At 45.1% G+C, this 25,782-nt stretch overlaps 1 protein-coding gene across 1 annotated transcript; it reads left to right on the top strand.

Moving 5' to 3' along the window:
• Positions 1-9,074: 9,074 nt before the first annotated feature.
• POLB (DNA polymerase beta) lies at positions 9,075-24,850 on the top strand. Its single transcript, XM_072846142.1, has 14 exons — positions 9,075-9,207; positions 9,306-9,363; positions 9,478-9,544; positions 10,678-10,752; positions 11,266-11,324; positions 12,816-12,865; positions 13,313-13,364; positions 14,063-14,117; positions 14,205-14,277; positions 14,773-14,843; positions 15,629-15,715; positions 17,791-17,855; positions 18,424-18,563; positions 19,202-24,850. Exons 1-14 carry the CDS (start codon positions 9,147-9,149, stop codon positions 19,294-19,296), a joined length of 1,008 nt encoding a protein of 335 aa, XP_072702243.1. The 5' UTR covers positions 9,075-9,146; the 3' UTR covers positions 19,297-24,850.
• The last annotated feature ends 932 nt before the right edge of the window (positions 24,851-25,782 follow it).

The following is a 25,782-nucleotide window of genomic DNA, read 5'->3' as shown; positions in this document are numbered from 1 at the left end:
TATCCCAAAACCACTCAGATAGCTGGCTTCCTCCGGCACAAAACTCCAATCTTCAACAAATGCACAAAGCAGAACAACACGACACCAAATAGAACAAAATCCTGACCCTCTGACACACTCTGAAAGGGATCAGCGCACCCACATCATAGATACTCACACTGTGGACCCACATAACGCAAAGAGGAAACAACCTGGGCGGGAGGGGCACCTGCAACAAACAGGCGAGGTCCTGAGTCACTTAGCAGAGTCACTTGGCAAGTGTTCAGCTACCTAGAACCTTCCAGGAAATCCTGAGCGGAGGCCCTGTGGAGGAGGAAGGGGCAGAGGCCGTGAGAGGAGCCTCAGGGCGCTGAAGGTCTCCCGGCGGTGCCAGGAGCTGCGGTGAGTCGCGCATCCCTCGCGTGCGTCCGGGCCTCTCTCTGCCGTGCTTCTCCAGACCTCTGCCTGCCTCCTTGCCTGTACCTGCCTCTGTCTCCCTTTCAGGCTGTTTGGCTCCCCAAAGCTTTTTGCCCTTCTGCTAGCGCTGCCCTCCGCACCGTCACCTTCTACGTTTCCTTTCTATGCCTCTCCCTTTCCAGCTCCCCACCTGCTCTTATTTCACTCTTCCCGCACTGCCTTCTTCCACATTGCTGGGGAAAATGGCATTTCTAGGTCTCCCTCTGCGCAGTGACCTGTCTCTCTTTTCAGTGACTCCCTCTGCTCTGCACCCTGTCTGCTTTTTTCTAGTAAACTGTCCCTATTTTTCAATTTTTTACTCCCATAATTCTTTTCTTTTTGAAATTTTGTTTCTAGGTGTACTCTTATCTTGTTTTCTGTCTCTCTTTTTTGATTTTTTCCTGTTTCCTGTATCCTGTTGCTTTTAAAATTTTCATTCTGTGTCTACTTTTGTCAAGATGTCTCTCCCTGTTTAATTGTTTCCTGTCTGTCCTGTACCCCCTGCTTTTAAATTTTCTTTCCTCGTCTATCTTTATCCAGTTTGCTGTCCTCATTTTTTAATTCGTTCTAGTCTGTCCTGTACCCAGTTGTCACCGAAATCGGGAATCAAACTCCTTAACACCAATGTAGTATTAAGAAGCAGGCATTCTTTATTATGGCGCCAGATGCACGGGGGATCGTTCCACCTAGCGTGCATACTGCAGGTTACATCAGACGAAACTTATATTGTCCAATTACATACATATGCATCAAATTTCCTGGAATGATCATGCATATTCATTCTATTTCCCAGAACTAATTATCAAATTTGCATGGTCATGCATCCTTGAACTCCGAGGGGCTTCCGTGGGGGTCTCTGGTGGTCCTGGGTGGTCGTACAGGTGTGTCCTTCAGTTGACCCCTTCTTCTGGACATGCGCAATCCCACCTTGCTTATGTAACCTGTTTTCCTTCTTCATGGTGCATGGTCCCTAACAATGATTTGGCACCCTTAACACAAACCAATTATTCTAACCACCCTCGACTCTTTGTCAAGATGGGCTGGGGCTGTACTGGGAACATAGCAGCATGACCACACTACTCCTTGTCCAATTGTCTTTGGGCATAGTAGCATATCTATAGCCATAGGTGTACAAACACAATATTAAAGCATTGTCTAACCTGCTCCTATCTCTATGTTGCTTAGTTACAAAAGAATGAACTAATCATTCTTGCCTACTTTTTGCCAGTTCTATGCCTACTTTTATCTAGTTTGCTATCCCTATTTTTAAATTTTTTCTCCTCTGCCTTGTACCCTTTTGCTTTTTCAATTGTCTTTCTATGTCGACTTTTATCGAGCTGTCTGTCCCTGTTTCTTTTAATTCTGTCTGTCTTGTCACATACCCTGTTGCTTCTTAAATTTTCTTTCTGTCTTTTACTTTTTTCTCTTCTCTCCATTCATCCGGAGGCTTTAGAGGGTCTCCTCGGCATGCTGTTATTTCTGAAGCGTAACTTGTACCCCTCTCGCTTTGTAAGAACATCTCCTCCCTCTTCCTCAGAGCAGTCTTTTTGTCCTCTCCTCCATCTTGCTTGCCTCCACTGGGTCAGTGTCTCCCTCGTGACATCCGTACTCTGTTCAAGTCCCCTCCCGAGTACCTTTGTGCCCTCAAGCCGCCTTCTGTCTCTCTGGCCATCTCGGTATCTGTCACGACGCTTCCTGCGAGCGCCCTTGTGTTCCATGGCCATCCTTTAGTTCTGCAGCAGGCTTTGTATCTTTCTTATTCGGACACAACTCTTCCTCAGGCTTTCATTTTCCCTCAGAGCACTCTTACCTTCCCTCCGCCATGTCGGATGCCTCTGTTCGGTCCCCGTGTCCTGGTTTCGGCTGGGAAAGAGTTAATTTTCTTCCTAGTAGCTGGTATAGTGCTGTGTTTTGGATTTTAGTATAGGAACAATATTGATAACACGCTGATGTTTTGGCTGTTGCTAAGCGGTGTTTACATTAGTCAAGGACTTTTTCAGCTTCCTATGCTCTGCCAGGTGCACAAGAAATGGGAGGGGGCAACACCAGGATAGTTGATCCAAACTGACCAAAGGGCTATTCCATACCATATGATGTCATGCCCAGTATATAAACTGGGGGAGTTGGCCGGGGGGTAGCGATCGCTGCTCGGGGACTGGCTGGGCGTCGGTCGGCGGGTGGTGAGCGGTTGTATCAATTTTTTTTTTTTTTTTTTTTTTTCTCTCCCTTGGGTTTTGTTCCTCTCTCTCTCTTGTTGTTTTCCTTCTCATTACAATTCATTATTATTATTACTATTATTTTGTTCCAATTATTAAACTGTTCTTATCTCAACCCACGAGTTTTCTTACTTTTGCTCTTCCAATTCTCTCCCTCATCCCACCGGGGGGGAGTGAGCGAGCGGCTGTGTGGTGTTTAGCTGCCGGCTGAGGCTAAACCACGACAGTCCATTTTGGTGCCCAACGTGGGGCACGAAGGGTTTGAGATAATAACAGATTAACAAGAGCGTATTAAGGAATTTAGATCTGTTAGTAATTGTGGACTGGCCAGAAGGCAAAAATTTCGGAATATCGCCAGAGGAGGAGGTGACGCGTGCTGAGGAGGCCCCACTGTACAATAAACTACCAGAAAATGAGAAGCAATATGCACTGTTCACTGATGGGTCCTGTCGTATTGTAGGAAAACATCGGAGATGGAAAGCTGCTGTATGGAGTCCTATACGACAAGTGGTAGAAACAGCTGAAGGAGATGGTGAATCCAGCCAATTTGCAGAAGTAAAAGCCATTCAGCTGGCTTTAGACATTGCTGAACGAGAAAAGTGGCCAGTGGTCTATCTCTATACTGACTAATGGATGGTGGCAAATGCCCTGTGGGCGTGGTTACAGCAATGGAAGCAGAACAATTGGCAGCGCAGAGGCAAACCCATCTGGGCTGCAGCATTGTGGCACAATATTGCTGCCCGGGTAGAGAACCGGGTTGTAAAAGGACTTTTTCATCGTATCCTCGAGCCTTCTTTTGTCTGTCCCTCTCAGAAGCCCGCAGAGCTACTGTCACGATGCCTTCCGAGCAGCACACTTTTAGCTCTGTAAGCCCCCTTTGGACTCGCTTTGTTGCCATCGCACCTCTCCTAAGATCTCTGTTCCCAAAAAAGGGTGCTCTTGTTCTTTTCTATGCCATCCAGCATGCCTCCGGAGACCTTCCTTCTGCTCCACAGCATTTTGGTAGCACGTTACCTCCCTTTTAGGGGTCTCTCTCATGACCCCTCTGCTGCCAGTCGTCGTGCCTCCCGAGACCTCCTTTGTGTCCCACAGACCCGTTTTTGCTCCGTAGCGGACTTTGATCCTCTCTCGTCACCTCCGAACCCCGTCCTCCGGTTTGTTTGTGACTGGAGGGCTCTTATCATCCTGTCTGCCACCTAGGGTGCCTCTGTTTGGTCCCTGAGGCCATATCTACTCTGTTCACATCCCCTCCAGACTTCCTCCTTGTGTCCCTGAGCCACCTTTGGTCTCTCTGGCCCATGTGGGACCCCTCTGATGGTGTCACAATGCCTATCGATGCCTTCAAGGTTGCCCTTGGCACACTTTTAGCTTTGTAGCGGACCTTGCACCCCTCTTGTTCCCTCAGAAGACTTCCTGAGTCCATATCTGTGATGCAGCCCAGGCATTCTGTCCTCTCTTCCCTCTAGCTGTGCCTCTTTTTGTTCCCTGGCCCTCTGATGACGTGATTACTCGATTCAGATCCCCTCTGGATTTAATCGTCGTGTCCCCAATCCTTTTTCTGTCTCCCTGGCTCCCTCAGGACATTGTGTTTCTCCCAGTAACGATGCCTCCCGAGACCTCCCTTGTGCTCCACATCCATCTTGTAGCAATTTGAGCTGTAGAGCACTCATTTGTTCCTCTACGCTATCTAGGATTCCTGTGTTCGGTGCCTGGCCACCTGAGACCATCTGTACTCCGTTCAGATAATCACCCGAGTTCGTCCTTGTTGTCCCAAGCCTTCTTTTGTCCGTCAGCCCCCCTCAACATCCCTCTCCTCACAGTCACGATGCCTTCTGAGACCTTCCTCGTTCTCCACAGCACCCTGTAGTGCATTATCTCCCTTTCCATCTTTCTTGTTCCGTCAGAGCCTCCCATCTGTCTTTGCTACTCAGCGCTTCTTTATCTTCCCCTCTGCCATCGAGGGTGTCTCTGTTCGGTTCCTCTCTCGCTCAGTCATCTCTAGTTTGCCTAGATGCCCTCCTGAGACTCCAAGGCCCTCGCTGTGTCTCCAAGCCTTCTTTTCTTACCCCGCCGCCTCCTCGTTCCTCTATTGTTTATAACAATGTCATCTGAGTCCTTTCTTGTACTCCACAACACTCTTGTAGCATTTTGGCTCCCTTTCGATTTTTTTGTTTGGTTGGGTTTTTTTGTGCACTTCAGAGCACTCTTATCTTACTCTTTGCCATCTAGGATGCCTTCATTCAGCGCTCGGCCTCCTGATGACATCTGTACTTGGTTGAAAACCCCTTCAGAGTTCCTCATTGTTATCTCTGAGGCTTCTTGGGTCTCTCGGGCCCCCTCAGGACTCTTCTGCTCCCTTTGCCAAGCTCTTGTGAGACATCTCTTATGCCCCAGAGCCCTGTTCTAGATTGGCAGGGCTCTTTGCACCCCTCTTTTCCCCTCAGAACCCTTCCTGAGTCCACATCTGTTACCCCGGTCAGTCTTTCTGTCCTCTCACCTGTTTAGTTTGGCACCATTTGGTCCCAGGTCCCCTGAGGACATCTGTACTTTGTTCAATTCCCTTTTGAGCTCATTGCATCCCTGAGACTACTTTGGTCTCTGTTGTGGTTTAACCCCAGTCAGCAACTAAGTACCACACAGCTGCTTGCTCACCCTCCGTCCTCTCAGTGGGATGGGGGAGAGAATCTGAAGAGCACAAGTAAGAAAACTTGCGGGCCGAGATAAGAACAGTTTAATAATTGAAATAAAATAATAATAATAAATTGTAATGACAAGGAAAATAACAAGAGAGGGAGAGACAGAGGAACAAAACCCAGGGAAGAAAAAAAAAAAACAACAAACAAGTGATGCAATTGCTCACCACCTGCCAGCTGACACCTAGCCAGTCCCCGAGCAGTGATCGCTGCCTCCAATTTATATACCAAGCATGATGCCATATGGTATGGAATAGCCCTTTGGCCAGTTTGGTTCAACTGTCTTGGCTGTGCCCCCTCCCGGCTTCTTAAGCACTTGGCAGAGCATGGGAAGCTGAAAAGTCCTTGACTGGTGTGAACATTACTTAGCAACAACTAAAACATCAGTGTACTATCAACATTATTCTCATACTAAATCCAAAACAGAGCACTATACCAGCTACTAGGAAGAATATTAACTCTATCCCAGCTGAAACCAGGACAGTTAGCCTGGAGAAAAGGAGGCTGAGGGGAGACCTTATCACTCTCTACAACTACCTGAAAAGAGGTTGTAGAGAGGTGGGGGTTGGTCTCTTCTCCCAAGTAACAAGTGATAGGATGAGAGGAAATGGCCTCAAGTTGCGCCAGGGGAGGTTTAGATTGGATATTGGGAAAAAATCTCTTCACTGAAAGGGTTGTCAAGCACTGGAACAGGCTGCCCAGGGAAGTGGTAGTGTCACCATCCCTGGAGTTATTTAAAAGTCGTGTAGATGAGGTGCCTAGGGGCATGGTGTAGCGGTGGGTTTGGCAGTGCTAGGTTAGTGGTGGGACTCGATGATCTCAAAGGTGTTTTCCAACCTAAATGATTCTATAATTCTATTAGTCTATGGCTGATTGTCAGTGTTGTACTGGAAGATTACACCTCCCAGTATGCCCCGCAGACCAGCATGGCCAACCAGCAGTCAGCCATCAGCAGGTACTGGAAGACTACAGCTCCCATCATGTGTATTGAACCAGCACGGCCAACTGGAAGCCGGGTGCTGGAAGACTACTGCTCCCGGTATGCCCAGCAAACCAACACGGTCGACTGGAAGTTGGGTGACAGGAGACTACAACTCCCGGCGTGCCCTGCGAAGTAAGATGGCCGACCGGAGGTTTTGGTGCCGGAAGACTACTTCTCCCGGCATGCCCAGCGAACCAACATGGCCGTCGGGGAGTTCGTGCCAAAGGGCTGTAGCCCCCAGCATGCGCCGCGAACTAACACGGGCGGCCGGAAGCTCTATGTCAGAAAAGTACAGCTCCCGGCATGCCCCGCAGACCCACATTTCCGGCAGAGCGCCCGGTGCTGGAAGAGCGCTGCTCTGTCCATGCCGCGGGCTGGAGAGTTTTCCGATACCAGGCCCCTCAGGGACGCCATTCTGCCCCCGCGCTTTCCTTCTTCCTATCCCAGAAGCCCTGCGGAGTCCAGAGCGCTGCCTCAGTGTCCCCAGCGTGGCCCCGGGGTTCCCCTGCAACGGCCTCTGTTCGAGTCCAATGCGTCGTGGTCCCCTCGGAACCTCTCCTGTGCGCCACCGGCCCGCGCTTCTGATATGGCCCCGACCGGCAGCGCGCCCCCCAGCGCACACCGCCACCCTCCTCGGAGCTTTCCCCGGGACCCGCCATTTCCATGGCCCCGACCGGACCCGGCACTCTTGGTGAGCCCCTACTGCCCGCCCTCACCCGGCCCCAGCGCTCGGGCAGCCCTGCATGCCAGGCTGCGGTCCCTCTGCCCCGAGCCGCCCCCCCGGCCCCTGCAGCAGGAGGGGTTCTCCGTGGCCCGGTTCCAGTGCGCCCTGACAACACCCACCATTTGTGTCACAATGCCTGGGACTTCTGCGGTCCAAGAGACACCCAGCCCCACTCACTTTCTCCCCAGGTGCAGCTGCAGCTTTGGTCCCAGGTAGCCCCGGCACAGCCAACCCAGGCAGCACAACCTCTGCTGTCCCCACAGCCTCCAGCCATGCCAGTAGCGAAGCCCCTTTTCACAGAGAGGCGGTTGCAATCAGCCACCACTGAAGCTGATCCGGAACACAAGGCCCTGGCCAGCAGCTGCCTCAGGGACAGCTGGGGCAAGCAGGAGTCCCCCAGCTCCTGAGAGCAGCTTGGTGAAAGCTACTGGGAGGGCCCTTTTGTGAACAGAAAGGAGAAAAAGTAGTATTGTCACAGGGACAAAAGAACAAATGGAGAGCTCTGGGGTGCAGTAAAAGAAAAAATAACATCAGGGGATGATAATGCAGAGGACTCCTTAGGGCATACAGAAAGGAAAAGAGAGGACCTTGGAGCACACCAAAAATCACCAGGAAGACTCTCGGATGGGAGAAAGCTAGACGGAAAACTTGGTGGCAGGCTGCAAGATGTATGCAGGGCCTGGGAGCACCCAGAAAGGCACACAGAGGGCTTGGGGGCGCACCCAAACACAAATGAAGGGCCTTGCTGCCCACCAAAGGGGCCATAACACATGCCGTGAGGCTCAGGGTAGCTCATGGGATGTCTGCAGGCAGCCCCTCTCTCTGTGCAAAGCCCATCTCCCAGCACTGCTTCTGCTGGCCCAGCTCTTTGCCCCAGACATGCCCGGGACATCTGGGGGTGTAAAGAGCAAACCCAGGAGTAGCTTGGGGACCTCTCACGGTCCTGGAGGGGCCCTGGCTGCCCACCAGATGATGGAAAATGCCACCAACAGCCCAGAGCGTCCATGGCAATGCAACGGAAATTCCCTGCAGTCCTGTCAACAGCACTGGGGTGCTCCAGAAACTCCCAGGGATCCCAAAGAGGTCTGAGCAGCCTTGGGACCAGCTGCTCAATCCCCAACACACAATGCATAACCTCCTCACTGGACATTGTCACGGGCACTTCCAAGTGCAAAGGGACTGCAGCACAGCCATAAGTTGAAAGACTAAAGCTATAGTTTATTAATTAATGCAATTAATAACTCCTGCGAGCAAGTCTGCCATGGGGCTCACTGCCCACACGTTCCCCCTTCCCCTATGAAACCTAAAGAGCCATCACTACTGGAGCGGTGTTCGTCAGTCCGATGACAACTGGTCAGCTCCTGCTGCTGCCACCCTTGATGTGGTAAGCCAGGGAGCAGCGCTCCCCTCCCCAACCCCCGTTTTTTGCCTCCGGGATATAATTCAGTTCTGGTATTTGGGAGGAAAATCCCACAGCCCCAGCCCTTTTCCCACAAAATACAGCAACACACTGCCATTTGGCACACCAAGTTTTCAGACATCTCCAGACCACTCAGAAAGCAGCATCCAGCAAAACCAGAATAAAAACCACAGCCTCTTAAAAACTCCAGACGCTGGAGAGATTGAGGTGATGCAAAACAGACTCTGTCCGGGACAGTGACAGAAGCAGGGGTTTGCTCCACTCACTTAAGCTGCCTCTCAGACAACACAAGTGGCCCAAATCAAACCGACCCTGTTGGAAAACCTTGCTTACGCCACAGCGTGCCAGAAAGCAGAGTCAGGTGATGGCATATTGGCAGGCTGTGCTGATGCGGGGGTCGGGTGTCAGCAGCTACTCCAGCCTGCCCTGCACCTGCCTGCCCAGAGCACCCGCCGGCCTCCCCCATCACGCTGTCCGCGGCATCCCGCCCGGCCCCTCAGCGCTCCCGCCGCACCACGCGCCCACAGCCCCGCCCCCCCACAGGACTCCGGCCGCAGGGGAGCAAGCGTCGCGCATGCGTGCTGAGGGCGGCCGCTCTCTGTGACGTCACCGCCGGAAGCACCGCCCTGCGGTGTTCGGCCTGGGGTTCCGCGGCTTCTCGGTGTCGGTGCCGGCCATGAGCAAGCGGAAGGCTCCCCAAGAGAGCCCCAATGAGGGCATCACCGACTTCCTCACCGGTAGGGGGAGGGGGTGGGGGTGGGGGGCGGGGCGGGCGGGCGGCCGGCCGGCCGGCGGGGTCGCGGGCCGGCTGCTCTCACCGTGGCTCTCCCCGTAGAGCTGGCCAATTACGAGCGCAACGTGAACCGGGCCATTCACAAGTACAACGCGTACAGGTACCGCTTCCCCCTTCCCCGCCGGCGCCCCCGTCTCGGGGCCCAGCCCGCCGCCACGCGAGCCGGGCCGGCAGCGCCTTCCGCGCTCGGGTGCTGACCGGCAGCCTTCCGCAGGAAAGCAGCCTCGGTTATCTCCCGGTATCCTAGCAAGATACGGAGCGGGGCCGAAGCCAAGAAGCTGGTAGGTGCTCGTGCCCGGTTGCCGGCGCGGGGTCCCTGGGGCAGCGGGAGCGGGGGCGCGGTGCCGGGGGCTCCCGGGAAGCGCGGGGGCAGCGCGAGGCTGACCCCGCCTACGCCAGCTCCTCTTTCCGGTGGCCGAGGCAGGGCTCGGGGACGGGGACGCGGTGTGGCCGTCGAGGGAGTTTCGTGGCTGGAACCGGGGACTCTAGCTGAGCCCGAGACAGGATTCTGTCGTGGCAGGTTTCCCCTTCTCTCTGTCGCCGCTTCACCAGCGGGGGACTGGAGCAGTAATAATCAAAGCCTTGTTCCAAACTATTGTTTTGGGGAACTTTTAATATAGCCCTTGAATTACAGTGTTTGTGCTTGTCGTGATTTAACCCCAGCCAGCAACTAAGCACTACACAGCCGCTCGCTCACTCCCCCCCGGTGGGATGGGGGAGAGAATCAGAAGAGTAAAAGTGAGAAAACTCGTGGGTTGAGATAAAGACAGTTTAATAGGTAAAGCAAAAGCCACGCACGCAAGCAAAGCAAAGCAAGGAATTCATTCGCTACTTCCCATGGGCAGGCAGGTGTTCAGCCATCTCCAGGAAAGCAGGGCTCCATCGCGCATAACGGTTACTTAGGAACACAAACACCATCACTCCAAATGTGCCCCCCTTCCTTCTTCTTCCCCAGCTTTACATACTGAGCATGATGTCATATGGTATGGAATAGCCCTTTGGTCAGTTTGGATCAACTATCCTGGCTGTGCCCTCTCCCAGCTTCTTGTGCACCTGGCAGAGCATGGGAAGCTGAAAAGTCCTTGACTAGTGTAAACACCACTTAGCAACAAACAAAATATCAGCGTGTTAATCACTATTATTCTCATACTAAAATCCAAAACACAGCACTATACCAGCTACTAGGAAGAAAATTAACTCTATCCCAGCTGAAACCAGGACAGTGCTGCTTGTGTTGTACCCTTCAGTTCTTGTGTTCCTTTATGATCTGATATTTTATCATGGTCTCGGAGGCCTCATAGTTCTTTCTGGACTCTACATTCTGGGGAGCTTTCCTTTTTTTTCTAGATATAATGGCTTTAAGTGATCTTGAAGTTAACTTGTCTTGTCCTCCCCTCCGCCCACCAATATTTAGGATGGAGTAGGTGCTAAAATAGCTGAGAAGATAGATGAGTTCTTATCCACTGGAAAACTACGCAAATTGGAAAAGGTGGGTTTCTTTCCCTTTGCTCTATTTCTCAGTAGTTCCTTTTTGTTGTAACTCGTGAAGTAGCCTGCTTGCTTTGTGCAATTACTGCTGTTGTCCCCGGAGAGACTGATGTCAAGCTTAAGAATGGTGGACATGGAGTGCTATGGCGACTAGAAAGCAGGGAACGAGAAGCTCAGCCAAACCCTCAAAACTGTCTATTTACGAAAATATTTTAGGTTACATAATCAGCACATGAATGCCTTTTGTGAGAAGTGGAATTCTGGCTCGGGAAGGCTGCGGAGTTTTGTGGTTTAACGATGCTGTTCACCTTAGCTTGGGTAGTTAGGCAGTTTTCAGGCTTGGTACATATGGCATTATTGTGATATACAGTACTATCCTTGGTGCTGTTTTGCATTGATTGATAGTGAGCCTCCAAAGCAGAGTCTGACTAAGCTGTTTTATCTTCTCAAGATTTCTTTGCTTATTGCAAATGGAATAAAGAAGGGTTTGGTTTGTGTTGTTTTGTTTTTGCAGATTCGACAAGATGATACAAGTGCATCTATCAATCTCCTGACGCGAGTTACTGGCATTGGGTAAAGTTTTTCTGTTTGTTTGTTGGTTTGGGTTTTTTTCCTTCTCCTGTTTACTTGGTGGAGTTATGAACAGAATTTGGGTGATTGCAAATAGCGAAGAGAATGAGTTTGAGCTGATACTGTAGTGCCCACACTGAGACACCACAGTTGTGATGACACGATTGGCTGAGAAGAAAGGGTATAGAATCATCAATTACAGACTTAATTGCGGTAGAGGAGTGGAAGTGGGAAGCTCCTGTGTGCAAGCTGAGAGGAGAAGGAGAAAGGAGCTGGTCAAGAATGGAACCATGAAAGACTGAGAAGAGTGGAAGTGAGAAGTCCCTTTGGGACTTTTGGTGGGAAGTTGGGCCCAAGGGACCCTGGTGTTCTGTCATGTCTGTTTGTAAAAGCCGAAGTAGAGCCTTGAAACAGGCAACAAAACAAAAACAAACAAACAAAACTCAAAAAAAATCAGGGTTCTTGTGCAACATTTGAAACTCTTGAGGTTGAGGGCAGGGAAAGCGATCGTCCTCAAGTAATTCTGAGGGGAAATGTCCTCAAAGTTTGAGGATATACTGGGATTTGAGAATGCCTTTGAGAAATTGGGATGGGATGCAGAAGGAGAAGCTTGGGTGCTGTCCTGTCTCAGGATAGTGGAAGTTGCCTCTCTTGGTCTGGAATCCGGCAAGAGATGCAGGAGGGGGTAAGAAAGGACATAAATGGCAGGTCAGGATCTGACAATTCTATTGTAATGTAAGAGTTTTATTGAGGAAGTGGATTAAAAGTCTTTAAGAGTGGTGGAGGTGTAACCGTGGGATTCCACAGTAGTTGGAGAGTAGTTCCCCAGGAAGGGACTATGCTTCCAGGCTGGTAGTTCTCAGCATTTTAAGATGTTGGATACATATCTGGGTATAACGTTACTTGAATGCCTGTCTCACAGTTGAAACGTTGTTCTTTCCCTGTAGAGTCACACAGATTAATCTAATGACAAACCCTTAAAGGTGAAAAAGGTTCAGCTGTTCACTTGAGTGTCGTGCTTAAGGCGAACTCTCTAGCCAAACTGGAGCTGGGACTGCTTTGCTGTACTGTAGGTTGCAAACTGGAGCCTTGTTGGGTTTTTTGAAGTGCTAGTCTAAAGACACTTTTGTGGTGCTGTTGCCTGAAGCTGGTTCGGAGACTGATTGTGGTTAAAGTAGTTCTTATCATGCATTCAGTATTGTTGTCTAAAGCAATATTGCCTATTTGCTAGGATTTTGTTTGTTTATTTTTTACAATTATACATCGCTATATAGTTATATCAATGCTAAAAAATGTGCAGGCCAAGCCTTGGATAGCCATCTCTGCTGACTGAAAGTACAAACAAAATGTGTATGCCGAAAAGAGGGTAAGCATCAGAATCGACTTCAGTCTTGGCCTTGAAGAACCTAGGTGGTTATAGTGAATTCTAATGTCCTTTTCAGTATTGTAAGATTCTTGCTGTTCCTGATGGCAGATTGCCTTGTCTCTTTGCAGTCCTGCTGCTGCTAGGAAGTTTGTCGAGGAAGGAGTTAAGACTTTAGAAGGTAAGTGTAACTTTGGGTCCTCAGTTCACACTCCAATAATGGTTTTTTTCTGTCGAGCTGTCTGTTCCATATCTGTTCCACAGTGGTACTGTGATAGCAGATATGCCCTAGGCTTTGAGGAAGGTGTACAAGATGCTAAAGTTAGTGCACAGGATAAAGGCATTACATACATATCCAAAGTAAAGTACTTACAGATACAAGGAAAATAACAAGGATTTTGGCTTTGAGGTGAATGGTCTATTGAAGTCTTTATGGGGAAGTGCTCTATGCATTTATACTCATCCTATCAGCTGTTGAGTAGTCAGTTTAAAATCTCTTCCTTTGTGTTTGAGGTTGCCGTTTTCTTGTTATGTATTCTTTGTGTGCATCATCTTTGGATGGGTGGAAACTCACTGTAAGATTTCTAGTCCTCAAGTAACTTTTTTTTGTTTTTCTTAATTCTTCTAGATCTAAGAAAAAAAGAGCACAAGCTGACCCATCACCAGCGAATTGGGTTGAAGTAAGCTTTCTTGGGTGCAAGTGCTTGGCTTTTCTAATGACTCCTTCAGACACCAGGATGTAATGTAAGGTTACACAGGCCAAGTAAGGTTCTGTTCTCTCTGTGTGCTCTACATGCTTTTCAGCAGTTATTGCTTTTGTTTCATTGGGGTTGAAATTCAGTAGGCTTAGTCTCCATCCAGATGGAAATTAATTTCAAATGACTTTTTCAGTTAGCTCATGGACAATCACTTTTGCAAGGTTGCAATGATGTTTCTTGGGAATCTGCATAAAAGTGCCCCAGGCTATTTTTTGTTATGTGCTGTGAGCAAGGTAAGACCTTTGCATGTCTGAACTTGCGAATGCCATGCAGAATGTGTGTCTGTCCCTCAACACTTACCAGCTTGAATGCTGCTTGCTGAGTGGCTGTTCCAGTGTGCTAGTTCTAGAAGAACTATAGCTGTGTTTGCAAGAAGCTGCAAGTGAACCAAATAAAGCCCTATGTCTGAATTGGTTCTGTGTGGGGCCAGCTCTAGCGTTTCCACATCAGTGGCAGAGATGCAGAGTATGTGATCTAGACAAACTGCTTGCTAGTGAGTGAGAAGGGTTACACAATGATCGTTGCCTTTGATCTTTGCCTCTGATACACATTTAATTGACTAAAATTTTAAGATGCTACGCTTGCCACTCTTTCAGACACTTTTATTTGTATATATGCAGATATTTTGAAGATTTTGAGAAAAGAATCCCGAGGGAAGAAATGCTGCAAATGCAAGTAAGAACGTCTTTATCAAGGATGTGAGGCAGTGATGGCCAATGAATGACTGACACCTCTAAACACACATCTTTCCTTTTCACATAGGAAATTGTGCTGAAAGAGGTAAAGAAGCTGGACCCAAACTATATTGCTACAGTCTGTGGCAGTTTTAGACGAGGTTGGTACTCTGTGATCTTGTTATGTTTATTTTGGGCTAATAAGCAAGACTCATTACTATATATGTTGTTCTTCTAGAGAGAAAGTCTGTGCTGGAACCTGGCTTTTTCCTGTTAGTATTGTCTTGACTGGTTAGTTCAGTGATGAACACACCCGCATAAATCCTTGCTTTTCCACCCCACCCCATAAAGAGTAGTATATTGTAACATGTGAATTGTTTGCTTTGTTTTTACATTAACAACGCTTGTGCGTCATTGCTATAGAGTACAGCAAGAAATTCTTGGCTATTTTCTGAGATATGCAGGGATATAAACTTTTTGATGGAAGAAGGTTCCCTTACTTTAAGATCGTTTTTTTTCCGCAAATGTCTTGAATAGTGACTGACTGTTTTCTCCCAGAAAAACAAGTTTATAGGAAGAGGTTAGATAGATGTTCACCAATGTTAGTATACTTTGTCATACGCAGAGGGATTTTTCTTTGCTTCTTACTTGCCTAGGTGCAGAGTCAAGCGGCGATATGGATGTTCTCCTAACCCATCCGAGTTTCACATCTGAATCATCCAAACAGGTGTGTTTCTCTTTACTGTGGATCAGTACTGTGCATTACTTCCACAAAGGTGTGTTTAAATTCAGAAGACATGTAGTCTCAGACTTGTATTGCAGCTTCTTGCATCTTTTTGTTACTGTAATAGTAAACTCTTCTCTTGGATCACCATGTTTATTTTGAGGAGTTATAATCACTTCTCGGGTCCATGTATTATGTTGTGTTCCTCTTGCAGAACTATTCAGTGTGTTTACTCTTACCCTTCTGTCTCTCCTCTTCCCTTCACACACGCTCCCCCCGCCCCCAGCCCCTCAAATTCATGTGCTTTTACAACATAGAACTGTAACAGCTAGCTGGATAAAGCAGGGATTAAAGGTAGAGTAAGTGTCTTTTTATGTGGCCATAATCTTTTGGACGAGAAGCAAATGTTCTGCTGCCCTTGTAATCTTTTGGGACTAACTCTGGAGAAGTCTTAATGACAATTTGTATTTTTTGTGTTGCTTCCATAGATTCATTGCTTAAAAGCTGAAAACTCAAACCCAAGAAATGAGTTGTGTCACTTCCAACAAAAGCAATCTGACATAGGGATTTCAGTGGAATTTTTTTTTTACGTTGCACAACTGTAATTTTATTAGCTTTTTCTCAGTATTATTGTTATCTTTTTTCCCCTCTGGGTCAAATTTCACGTACAGTAATACACATAATTATAGTGATGTCCTGTACTTATATGCGCCATTGTCTGGTAAATGGGCAAGATATTATTGTTATTTGTGAAATAATTTCTTCTTCTGTGTTGTCACTGTTCCTAGTCAAAACTTCTGCGTCAAGTTGTAGAACAACTGGAAAAAGTCCACTTTGTCACAGATATGCTGTCTAAAGGTGACACCAAATTCATGGTAAGGCTTTTTTGGTGGTGAGGGATGTTGGGGGGGGATTACCTTTGCTGACAGAAGCTAGGATGCATACAAGATATCTTGTTTGGACTGCTGGAGTTGTGATTTTTTAATTTTTTTTTAATCCCCCTCCCCTTTCCCCCCATAAAAACTTTCTGCAGTTAACTCTTAGTGAATCTGTCATGCTAAGATTTCAGTATTAGAAAATCTATAGGTATTTATGTAGTTCCAAACCCCACTGACATAACCTTCATCACACAATGCCAATTGTGTGTCTATTTTGCTTGATGTTTCCCCAGAACCATAGCACAACCTCACTTCTTCATTTGCACCAGTGACCGCTTTTGTAACTCTGTCCTCAAGATCTTGGAAACACTATCTTTGATCTTGGGCCTATGTTTACCTTGTTTTGTCTAATACATAATATGCTTTTGTCTCTTTTCGTCAATTTTGTTGCAGGGCAGATTTAATGGATAAGCTGCTAGACTCAGGATATAATAGGGAATATGTGGGATGCCTAAAGAAAATAATGAATTACAGGAACATTCATTTTGTTAGGTCCCTTGCTCACAGCAAAACTTTTTTTTTTCCCCTTAAACATGTGGATTGGGTGTTATCTCACTTCATTTAGTTTTCTTTACAGGCCCCCCTGGTCTTAACAGGCTAGTTAAAAGTTAATTCTAACAGAGAAGTGTAGAACCATAGGCAATACAGTGGTAACTAGCACTGGTTAGTTCCTGTCAGTCACTCATACTGGCTTTATGGAATTCCTTGGAAGCTCAGAGGAGTGGTCCTGCAGAAGGGTTCACCAAAGGTCCATGACTTACGAATTTCTATTCAAGAATCTAGATACCGTTATATTCAGCTAATCTTTTGGAAGGCATAAATAGTTAAATATGTAATACTACAGTTAAAGATACTTGCTTTCCCAAGATGAAAGGGGCTGTTGGAGCACTTGAGTATTTTATTTTTTTGTTTGTTGGTTTGTCTTTGCTTAAAATAAGAGCTAAAAGAACTCTGAGATTTTGTCTTCAGTTTAGTTTGTGTTGCATTCTGAAAGGGAGTGAAACTTGATGGCTTTTTTTTGGCTTGATCTTTAGGAGGAATAAGTGAAAGTCGCTCTCATTCTTGCCAAATGGTTTAAGTGTGAATACCGTATGGGTTTAAAGCTACATGTGCATCTGTGAGCCAAAAGCTGAGACACTGCCTTCCCAGTTTGCATTCACAGTTCGACAAGCTCATTATAGTTTGACCATTTGCTCTGTATAATCCTGACAGTCTTAAACGGTTGTGGAATTGCTCTTGTCTTCAAAGTGGAAGCTAAGAAAGGAATGTTGTAAAAAGGGAAATATGACTGCAGCTGAGAATCTGAGAAAAGCAAATCTTGGTAAGGAGACAGACAACATAACTTTAAGAGCCTAAGCAATGTTACACTTTCAAAACAAAGCTAAGAATAGAAGGGGAAATCTCAGCATGAAGCTGCAATTGGTGAAACAGTTTAGGATGTAAACATTTTTCATCATTCCTTAATGTTTCATGTCCCTCCCCCCTACTGCACTGTGATTAGTCTATGATCATTTAAGGTGATCATAGACTAGGGAAAAAAAGAAAAGGCTGATATGTGAATTGCATGAAGATTACAAAGCAGTTTGAAATGAAAAGTGGCAGAGGATTTCTCAAGAAAAAACTTTCTTTTTTTTAATTTCTACTAGCTTGAGCTTCATCTGCATTTTCCTTAACCTGCTGATGTTTGTGCATACTGAAGAGCCTGATAATAATTCGGGCAGAGAAATGGGAAATGAGAAGTCCTGTGATCCTTCCTGCTGTAATAAAAGCTTAAGAAGCAGTTATATGCTACATTGAACTACGGTCCTCTTAGCAGTGTAAAATAGTGATTCATGGTACTATGACATCCAGCTGTTCTAGTAAAATATTTAATCGGTTCAGCGGGAATTCAACTTTGCTCTACAGGATGACTGAGGATGGTTTAGAGGTTGTTTAGGGGTGGGGAGGTGAAGATTGATCTCAAATCTGTTTAATTTCATTTTGAATTTCTTGCTTTCCTTACTTTCTCACAGGGTGTCTGTCAGCTGCCAAATAAAGAAGATGGAACAGCCTATCCACATAGGAGAATTGATATCCGGTACACACACCAAAAAAATCCCAGAAACCCTTACTTTAGCTGTCTGCCTACATAGTAGGCATTTGCATCGAGTTCTGCATTCAAACCTCTACCTCCATGTTCAGAACATGGCATTTACTAGGTTTCTAATTCCTTTGCGGTACAGAAGCCACTGTACAACTGCCAGTGTCTACGACAGGTTATTAGCAAGAATGCTGTATTTTAAATTGTGACTTTGTATCCAGTTTCAGAATTGTGACCTACTTTATCATACTGCTTTGACATTAATTCTTGGCAGGAGTGCAAGCGCCATAACCATATAGTTATAACCATATGGTTATAACCATATCATAACCATAACCAGGGACTTCTGGGTCAGGGTATCTGTGCTGAACCTTTCTTTGATACGCAATTCGTTTCATTCTTGCATCTGGCTTGTGGGAAAATCAGATGTACAGTTGCAGAATGTGTGCACGTAAATAGGAAGTAAACCTAGAACAGTGCCTGAATGGCTGAATTCCAAATGGCTTGTAACTGTTTTGTTATATATTTGTTCTAAATCTGTACTTTTCTTCCACTTTTATTCTAGGCTTATCCCCAAAGATCAGTATTACTGTGGTGTACTGTATTTCACAGGAAGCGATATATTCAATAAGAACATGAGAGCTCATGCTCTGGAAATGGGCTTCACGATCAATGAGTACACAATCCGTCCCTTGGGTGTCACTGGTCAGTCTGGGCCTTTGCATAGAGTATTCTTTCTAGTTACATGCTTTGTTTGATCTTCTCCTTAAATTGGTTTCTCAGTGTACTGGAAATACTTCTGATAAATACTGTAGTTCATGAAGTTTTTCATAGCATCCTTTCTGGTACTGGACACCATTTATAGCAGGAAGAGGCAGCCTACTTATGTATAGGCAGCACTGTGGCATAAAGTTACCTCTCTGGGCCACCTAATCTACTTAAAGTCTTAGTGGGATAAAGATTGTTTTTTCAGTGTCATGCACAGCACACATGTGGTTTCCCACTCTTTTAACAAGATATGTCATGTGCTTCAGTTGTTTTGGAGGAGGCTGACTATATGTGCATATATATATGTACACACACACATACATACATACATACATGGATGTAAATATATTTAATTGCATAACCACATGGCCCCAAAGTTAATTCATTACCTTATTTCCTTTGACACTAATGAGATCAGTACCTAAACACTGTATGAAAAGGTCTGTGAGGGGTGTTTTGGTTTGTTTTTTTAAGTCTGTTTTACTTAGAGCAGTTTTGTCTTAATCTTACAATCTGGCATTTCAGGATTGTACAGATCTTCCACCTTTCAAATAGCATCTGTAATTTGCTTGCAGGAGTTGCTGGGGAGGCCCTACCAGTAGAATGTGAAAAAGACATCTTTGACTATATCCAGTGGAAATACCGAGAGCCAAAGGATCGGAATGAATAACTGTTTGTCTAGGTTTGTAACCTAGAGAGATGTTTTCATGGCTTCTTATGAACATACAAAGTGCATATTCTTTCTTTGGATGTTATTGCAAAAAATGTACATTACTGATGTTTAAAGCAAGTCCATGACACTAGCACAGAATGTGTAGTGAAAATTAAATCCTGTAAGATCTCATTTTGATCTCTGTCCTCTGCCCCCCCCACCCCGATCCTCCCCCCCCACCCCCCCCCCCAAAAAAAAAAAAGGCTGAGTAAAACACTTACTGTGTTTAACTGAATGGGCTGCGATACTAGAAAAACCTGTGGGGAAAGTGGTGTGGCAGTCAGACCCCTTAGAGAATGCATATTGTCTTTTGCTTTGGGATTTAGTAAAAAACTATCAGACGATAAATCACAGGTTTCTATTTAACCCCTGAGGAGCACAGGGGTTAAATGACGTAAAGGCAAAACGTTTCATCTTATTAAATTTCTTGCGGCTTGGTTTGAAGATGGTGTCTGTCAATCATAATAACGTTGGTTCTTTGGAGTCTCTGGAAAGTCTTAGAAAACAATATTAGCCTTTTGTAAAAGGCTATGTGCTTTGATTTGATAATACCTGTGGTGATCAAGCTATTAGGTTTTTTTTCTGATAATTTTAGTAGCCCTTAGGCTGTGATCATTGTTAGAAAAGTCTGGATATCTCAAACGGAAAGAGCCACCTTAGCTTGTTTCTTGTAGTTTCACAAAAGACGATCAGAGTTCTGATGCTTCCATGTTTTAATATCGTATACGCAGGCATACTCTGGGCAAACATCACTAACTGTCTAATATCTAAAAACTGGGCAGTTCTTGGAGGAAATGACATAACTTTTTTTTGCTATTTACTTTGTTGAGGTTGAAAGACTTGGAAGTAAAACCATTGCTTTTGTGTAGTCATTGCAAATTGTCTCATTAAGTAATATGTATGATTTTTTAAAAAAATTATTTTTTTAATGCAGTTTGAGTAATTATGTTTGTAGAGCATCTTGGAATGCTCAAATGAACGTTTTGCTAATAGAAGCTGCTGGCATAAATTGCTCGAGTATATAATCTACAGCATCTGTGTGTAGCAGCAGTCACTTCATAAATAACCATAGATCAGATTTGGCCATGGCAGTGAATTAGTACTGGCATTGCACAATTAAGAAAACTTAAATAGTTCTGAAACTTCAGTATGAGACCAGTCTGTTTTGTATACATCAGGAGACTAGAAGAATTGTATTAGGAGAGCGTTATTCTTACAGCACTTAATTTAAGTGCCATAATTATTGTAAGATTATTCTTACAGTGCTTAGATCTCAGACTCTGTATATTTATGTCTCTCTCTTCAAATATATAATTGGGGGGGGGTGGGGGGGTGGAAAAAAGCACCTAAAAGTCTATTTCCCACCCCCACTGAGTAGATGAAAGTATAAAAAACTTTAAATATTGGTTACACAAAACAATGTATTATGACTCCCCACTAGCCAGCAAATGTGTTGAAGCAAGCTTTTCGGAACATATAAATCGGGCCAAAAAAAGACTGCCCATGTGCTTAGTTGCACAGCTAACTGCTGCAATATTTTTTTGCTTAAAAATATATCATTGGAACACCTAAGACTAGTGAGAAACATGAAAAGCAGACATGTCTTAAATTCCAGTGCTGAAGTTGCACCTTGGCATGTAGTTATAGAATGCAAAGTCATTATCGCTGGTGCTACTGAACTACTACACTTTTATGTGACTATAGAAGAATGAATGTAACACACAAGCCAGACATAACTAACGATTTTCCATAGGATTTCAAGTTCAAAATCGGACAAGGATGTTATATTCAAGCTCTGCAATAACTGGAGCAAATGGGAAAAGGAAATGGGGTACATGTCTTTGGAAGACCCTTTTCCAGTCTTGAAGTGGAATTTTTAAACCATTATTCATGTGTCTATTGGCTGCTGTCAGAAACTTCCCGATAATGGAGAACCTGAAATCTGCTGGGCCAGCTGCTTTCTTTGCAGCACTGTGTTTAACAGTACAGATCATTTTGACACCAGGTGGAAATGTTTGAGGCATCCAGACTTCAAAATATTATTCTGAGCTTTTGAAGAAGCTAATCTTCACTTAACTTGCTAGCCTAGGGAGAAGAGAAAGGAATCTCCTAGCACTGGGTCAGCCCATTGGACATGCTATTGCTTATAATTCAGGGTTATGGACTGAAATAAATATAAGGTGTTTAGGTGCTTATGTGTTGCAGGCTGATGTTTCCTTAGTTGCTGCTGTTAACTCGTGGAAGAGGAGACCTGAGTTTGTAGCACAGTGCACAACTAACTCTAGGTTAAAATGCACATCCTTTTATACTGCTTTGCATTACTAATATCTCTCAGTCTTTTGGCAGGTGCTTGGGTGTGATCATTGTGCTGTTCTGCTGGCTAGTGTTTGACAAGACAAACTGAAGCCATGGTCACAGTGCTGAAAAAAATCTGGATGTTGAGCAATGTCACTGCGAACTAACTGGCTTGCAGATTTTGGTCTGGAAATGATGTGCGCAGTAAAGCTCAGAAGGACAGCCTGAGGTGCAAAGGCAGCTTTCTCCCTCTTGACCTATGATAAGCAGCATGCGATCTGCCCTTCTGTCCTTTCTTCAGCCACTCTGTCTTGTCCACAGATTCCTACTAGCTGCTTTCCCTGTGACAAATCAATGTTCAACATGCCCAAGCCGTGGATTAGTGACCTTCTTCCCCAGCCTCATTCTGGCTTTCTCCTTTTATTCAGCCCCAAATGTCCTACTGAAATGATTTAAGAGATGCAGAGCAAATCCTAAGGTTTCCATGTTTTCCCGTGTAAGGAACACAGAACATTACACTGTCATGCGTGCTGAAGCGTGGTTGCTTTTAGACAAGAGCCCTCCCTTGCCAGTTCTGAACAAATTTGTATCTCCTTTGTGGATTATATCTGGAAACTAATCCTTGTTTACTGGATAAGAGTCTATTACAGGTTTGGCGAGGTGTGCAGAGATTTTTGTAAACGTGTGGAAATTCTTGATGTAGATAAAAGGATTATTTTCTGCCTCCTCTGCACTAGCTCTGCTGCCAAGTTTGCTGTTTTAAAAGTGGTGTGCTTTTCTTTTACTAAATAATGTATCTGCTAACATCTTCCCTATAGAATTTGTCCAACTGAAACTGGCTGCAAGAACTGCTGTTGTGACTTTTAAAACCACGAGGATGTGTGCCTGTGTGGAGATTGTTCTTATACAATTGCCTCTGTCTTTGTTCTCTATGTCTTTGATTAGAGTTCAGTTGCATATTCTGGAGAACTCCTTGGAAGTTCTCCACAATAGTTTTCCTATGTATCCATTTCTCCAGTTGGGTAAGCAGGTGCGTGAGTGCTTGCAGTTCTTATTTTATGCCTTTAGCTCTTAGTGTAATGGGCTTTGAGTGGTACAGCAATTGCAGTTGGCAATTGTCAGGAGCTCCCAAGAGCTTTGTGTTGCCCAAAGACAGCGATACCGGAAGGTGTTCCCTTTCTTTCTTTTCATCTGGGAACGTCACTATGCACATGAACTAGATTACTGTTAAAAGAATTGTGCAGTTATCCTATTCCTCATAACTGAGTCTAAAACAAAAGCATGTTGTCATTGCAAGTGGAGGTTATGTTTGTAGACATAGGCTTTTGCCAGGATAGATCTTGTTTTTATTTACAAAGTAAAGGAAACACCAATACAGAACAGTACTTCGGGTGTACCTCTGCTGCTAATTTAGTGTTAGAGGAGGCAGCTGAGAGCAAATAGCCACGTTTCAGATATTCTGTGAAAGGAACAGGAGAAATGGCACGGAGTTTCCCTAGAGAGTAGAGAAAGGGAATTCTAATGAGAGACTGTACAGTCTCTGAATAGTGTTGATACTTTGTCTTGTGGTGCATTTGTCCTGGTACCTTGAGAGAAAAATCAACCTATCTTTCTTTTTCTCCTGATATTCTTAAACATTCAGAGATTTATACCTGCATAAATTTTTAAAGACAAAAAGATCCATTCTTGATGAAGGTCACAGATCGTATTTTTTACATAAATGCTACTTTTTTTTTTTACATCAAGCCTTGATCCAAAAATGTTGAGTGATGAAGAATAAGTGAAGTCTCTGGTTTTTAGCAGGTTTAAAAAAAAAAACCACACAAAATAAAAAAAAAACCAAAACCAACAAAAAAACCCAACCACCCAATTTAAATAATATATAAAATTGTCTAATGTAGGCTTTTAACAGACAACTGTTTAATCTAGCAGCAACAATCCTGCTTCTGAAGACAGACTGCACTACTTCTCTTGATTAACCAGCGTTCTGATTAAGAGATTGAAATTTTGAACTGGTGTAGGCATTTGCCCACTCAGAACTACATATTAGTCTGCTAGATCTTTCTTCTGATCTGTTTCTAGTTCTTTGTATCTTATGTATGTGTAGACACCAGAATGAGAAAGCTGGCAGTGTCCTGAAGTACTCCTAAAGAACACCATTTTCAGCTACTATCTGTATCTCCTTACCTGTGTTAAGTGTCCTGGTGCAGTGCTTAAGCTCATGCTAAGCTGTTTCCGTGTCCTCACTTCTAAAACCTTTCAGTATGGCCATATGCTAATATGACCATTCTCCTGTTGCATGTGACCTGTGTTCTTTGTTCCTAGATATGTTGTAGTACTATCAGTTGCAGTGTTCTGTATTTTGTTCAACTTGCCATTACCCAGAAGACTGGTCTGATTAATTGACTCTATAGGAGTGGCAGAAATGCATCAATCTGCCCTTTTTCATATGTGAACCTGTCAGCTCTGATTTTATAGCTCCTCTTAAATCATTGTGAACGGGGATAGTAATTTTGGACGTGAGAGGAGGTCCTGTCAAGATTGCATTACTAGTTGTATTTGGGACAGGGATTCTGATGGTTAACTAGTTTCAAGTAGTGAGCTACTAACTGACATATTACAGAGCATCAGCATGGAATGTATTGCTGCTACGGTATTTGAATACCTTGTAGGAATATAGGGAAAATGTATTACAGAATCACAAGCTTGAAAAGGCAAGACTATTTTATAATAGTCAAATTGACTCTTGCTAATTATATAACATTTTTCTTGATTTGTTAATGATTAGGTCCTCTATCTGCCTCTATGGGGGCAGAGAGCAGTTTGCATCTGTATTGTCAGACTACTTAACCTGACTTGAATCATAAAACAAAGATGGATGTAATACTGTTTCTTATTTTTATCTGACTTAAGCCTACAGAACAACTACCTTTTTACTTGTTCTTATATAATTAGTGTTGATCAGTCTTAGTAATGGCGATTATAGACTGATACTCTTGCTTATTCCTTTATTTTCTTCTGGTTTTCCTATTGGGAGTTTAATTATTTTCTGGGAATGTTCCCCAGCCCTAATGCATGCAGTGGTATGTAAGGTGACTAGAAGTTAACTTGGTACTATGTAAAGTCTTCTGCTGCCTCATAGTAAAAAAAATATATAGCTGATGTATTCAGTGTTTACTTCAATAACCAGTGGGAATAAACAAAGTGAGAATTCCATCATGAATGTGTAATCCTGTTCTTTTTTTTTTTAGCTGTAATGTTAAGAGCATCAAAAAGCAGTAACATATGCTTACCATGTTTACAAATGTTTCCTAGGCAGTACACAGCATAACACTGATGCATTCTCCATCATCCTCAACAGGTACCCCGGAAGACTACTTTGTCTTGGGACTTGAGGCAGAATTTGCTGGCCTTGCAGTCTTTCTCCCTAACACTGAATTCTTCTAGGTGGAAGAAAAATGGCTTGTTCAGTGTTTGTTTTTCTTGAGCTGTGTAAATATACAATGGGGGTGTGTGTTTTCCTCTCTTCCTTCCCCCTTCCCAGTTAACTGGCCTGTATTCTGGGCTGCTTTGGGTTAGTTCTTTCCCTCCTCCTCCTGCAGAACTGGACTGCAAGGTATCTGGTAATCACAGGACGCAAACCTTGTGCTTATCGTAGGGAATCTGTGTAAATAGGCATATACTATTGTTTGTGCATACATAACCTTATGCACATGCAGACTAGCATTTGGTGTTTGTCAGCGATAGTGGCTGCACCGTTATGTCAGTGTTTGCTCGTCCCAGTTGCAAGGTCTTACATCAAGCTTCAGTGTGGCCATCTCCTTCCTCAGCGTTCAAAGCAGTGTGAGCAGTGAGTAAGGAGCTTGTTAGTAAGGGAGCTGAAGCGTTTGAGAGGAGCTATAGCACCCGCTGGAGTCTCGCACCGACTCTGCGACAGGCTGGGTGAAGCGGAGCTGCCCTGCAGCTCTGTGGGCGTGGGGCCGTGAATACCAGGCCTGGTAACCGGTCTCCTCCCTTCCCCCACGCGCATCTCGAGCGGGCGTTACAACTTTCTGCTGGCCGCCGAGACCAGAGCTGGCTCCGGCCGCTTCGCCGGCGCCTCTCACACCAGCAGGGGGGCCTGGCGCGGAGAAGCCCTCCTGCGAACGG

Source organism: Ciconia boyciana, chromosome 25, assembly GCF_034638445.1.
Source record: "Ciconia boyciana chromosome 25, ASM3463844v1, whole genome shotgun sequence".
Taxonomy (NCBI): domain Eukaryota; kingdom Metazoa; phylum Chordata; class Aves; order Ciconiiformes; family Ciconiidae; genus Ciconia; species Ciconia boyciana.
This window is presented reverse-complemented; position numbering and strand designations above follow the sequence as displayed.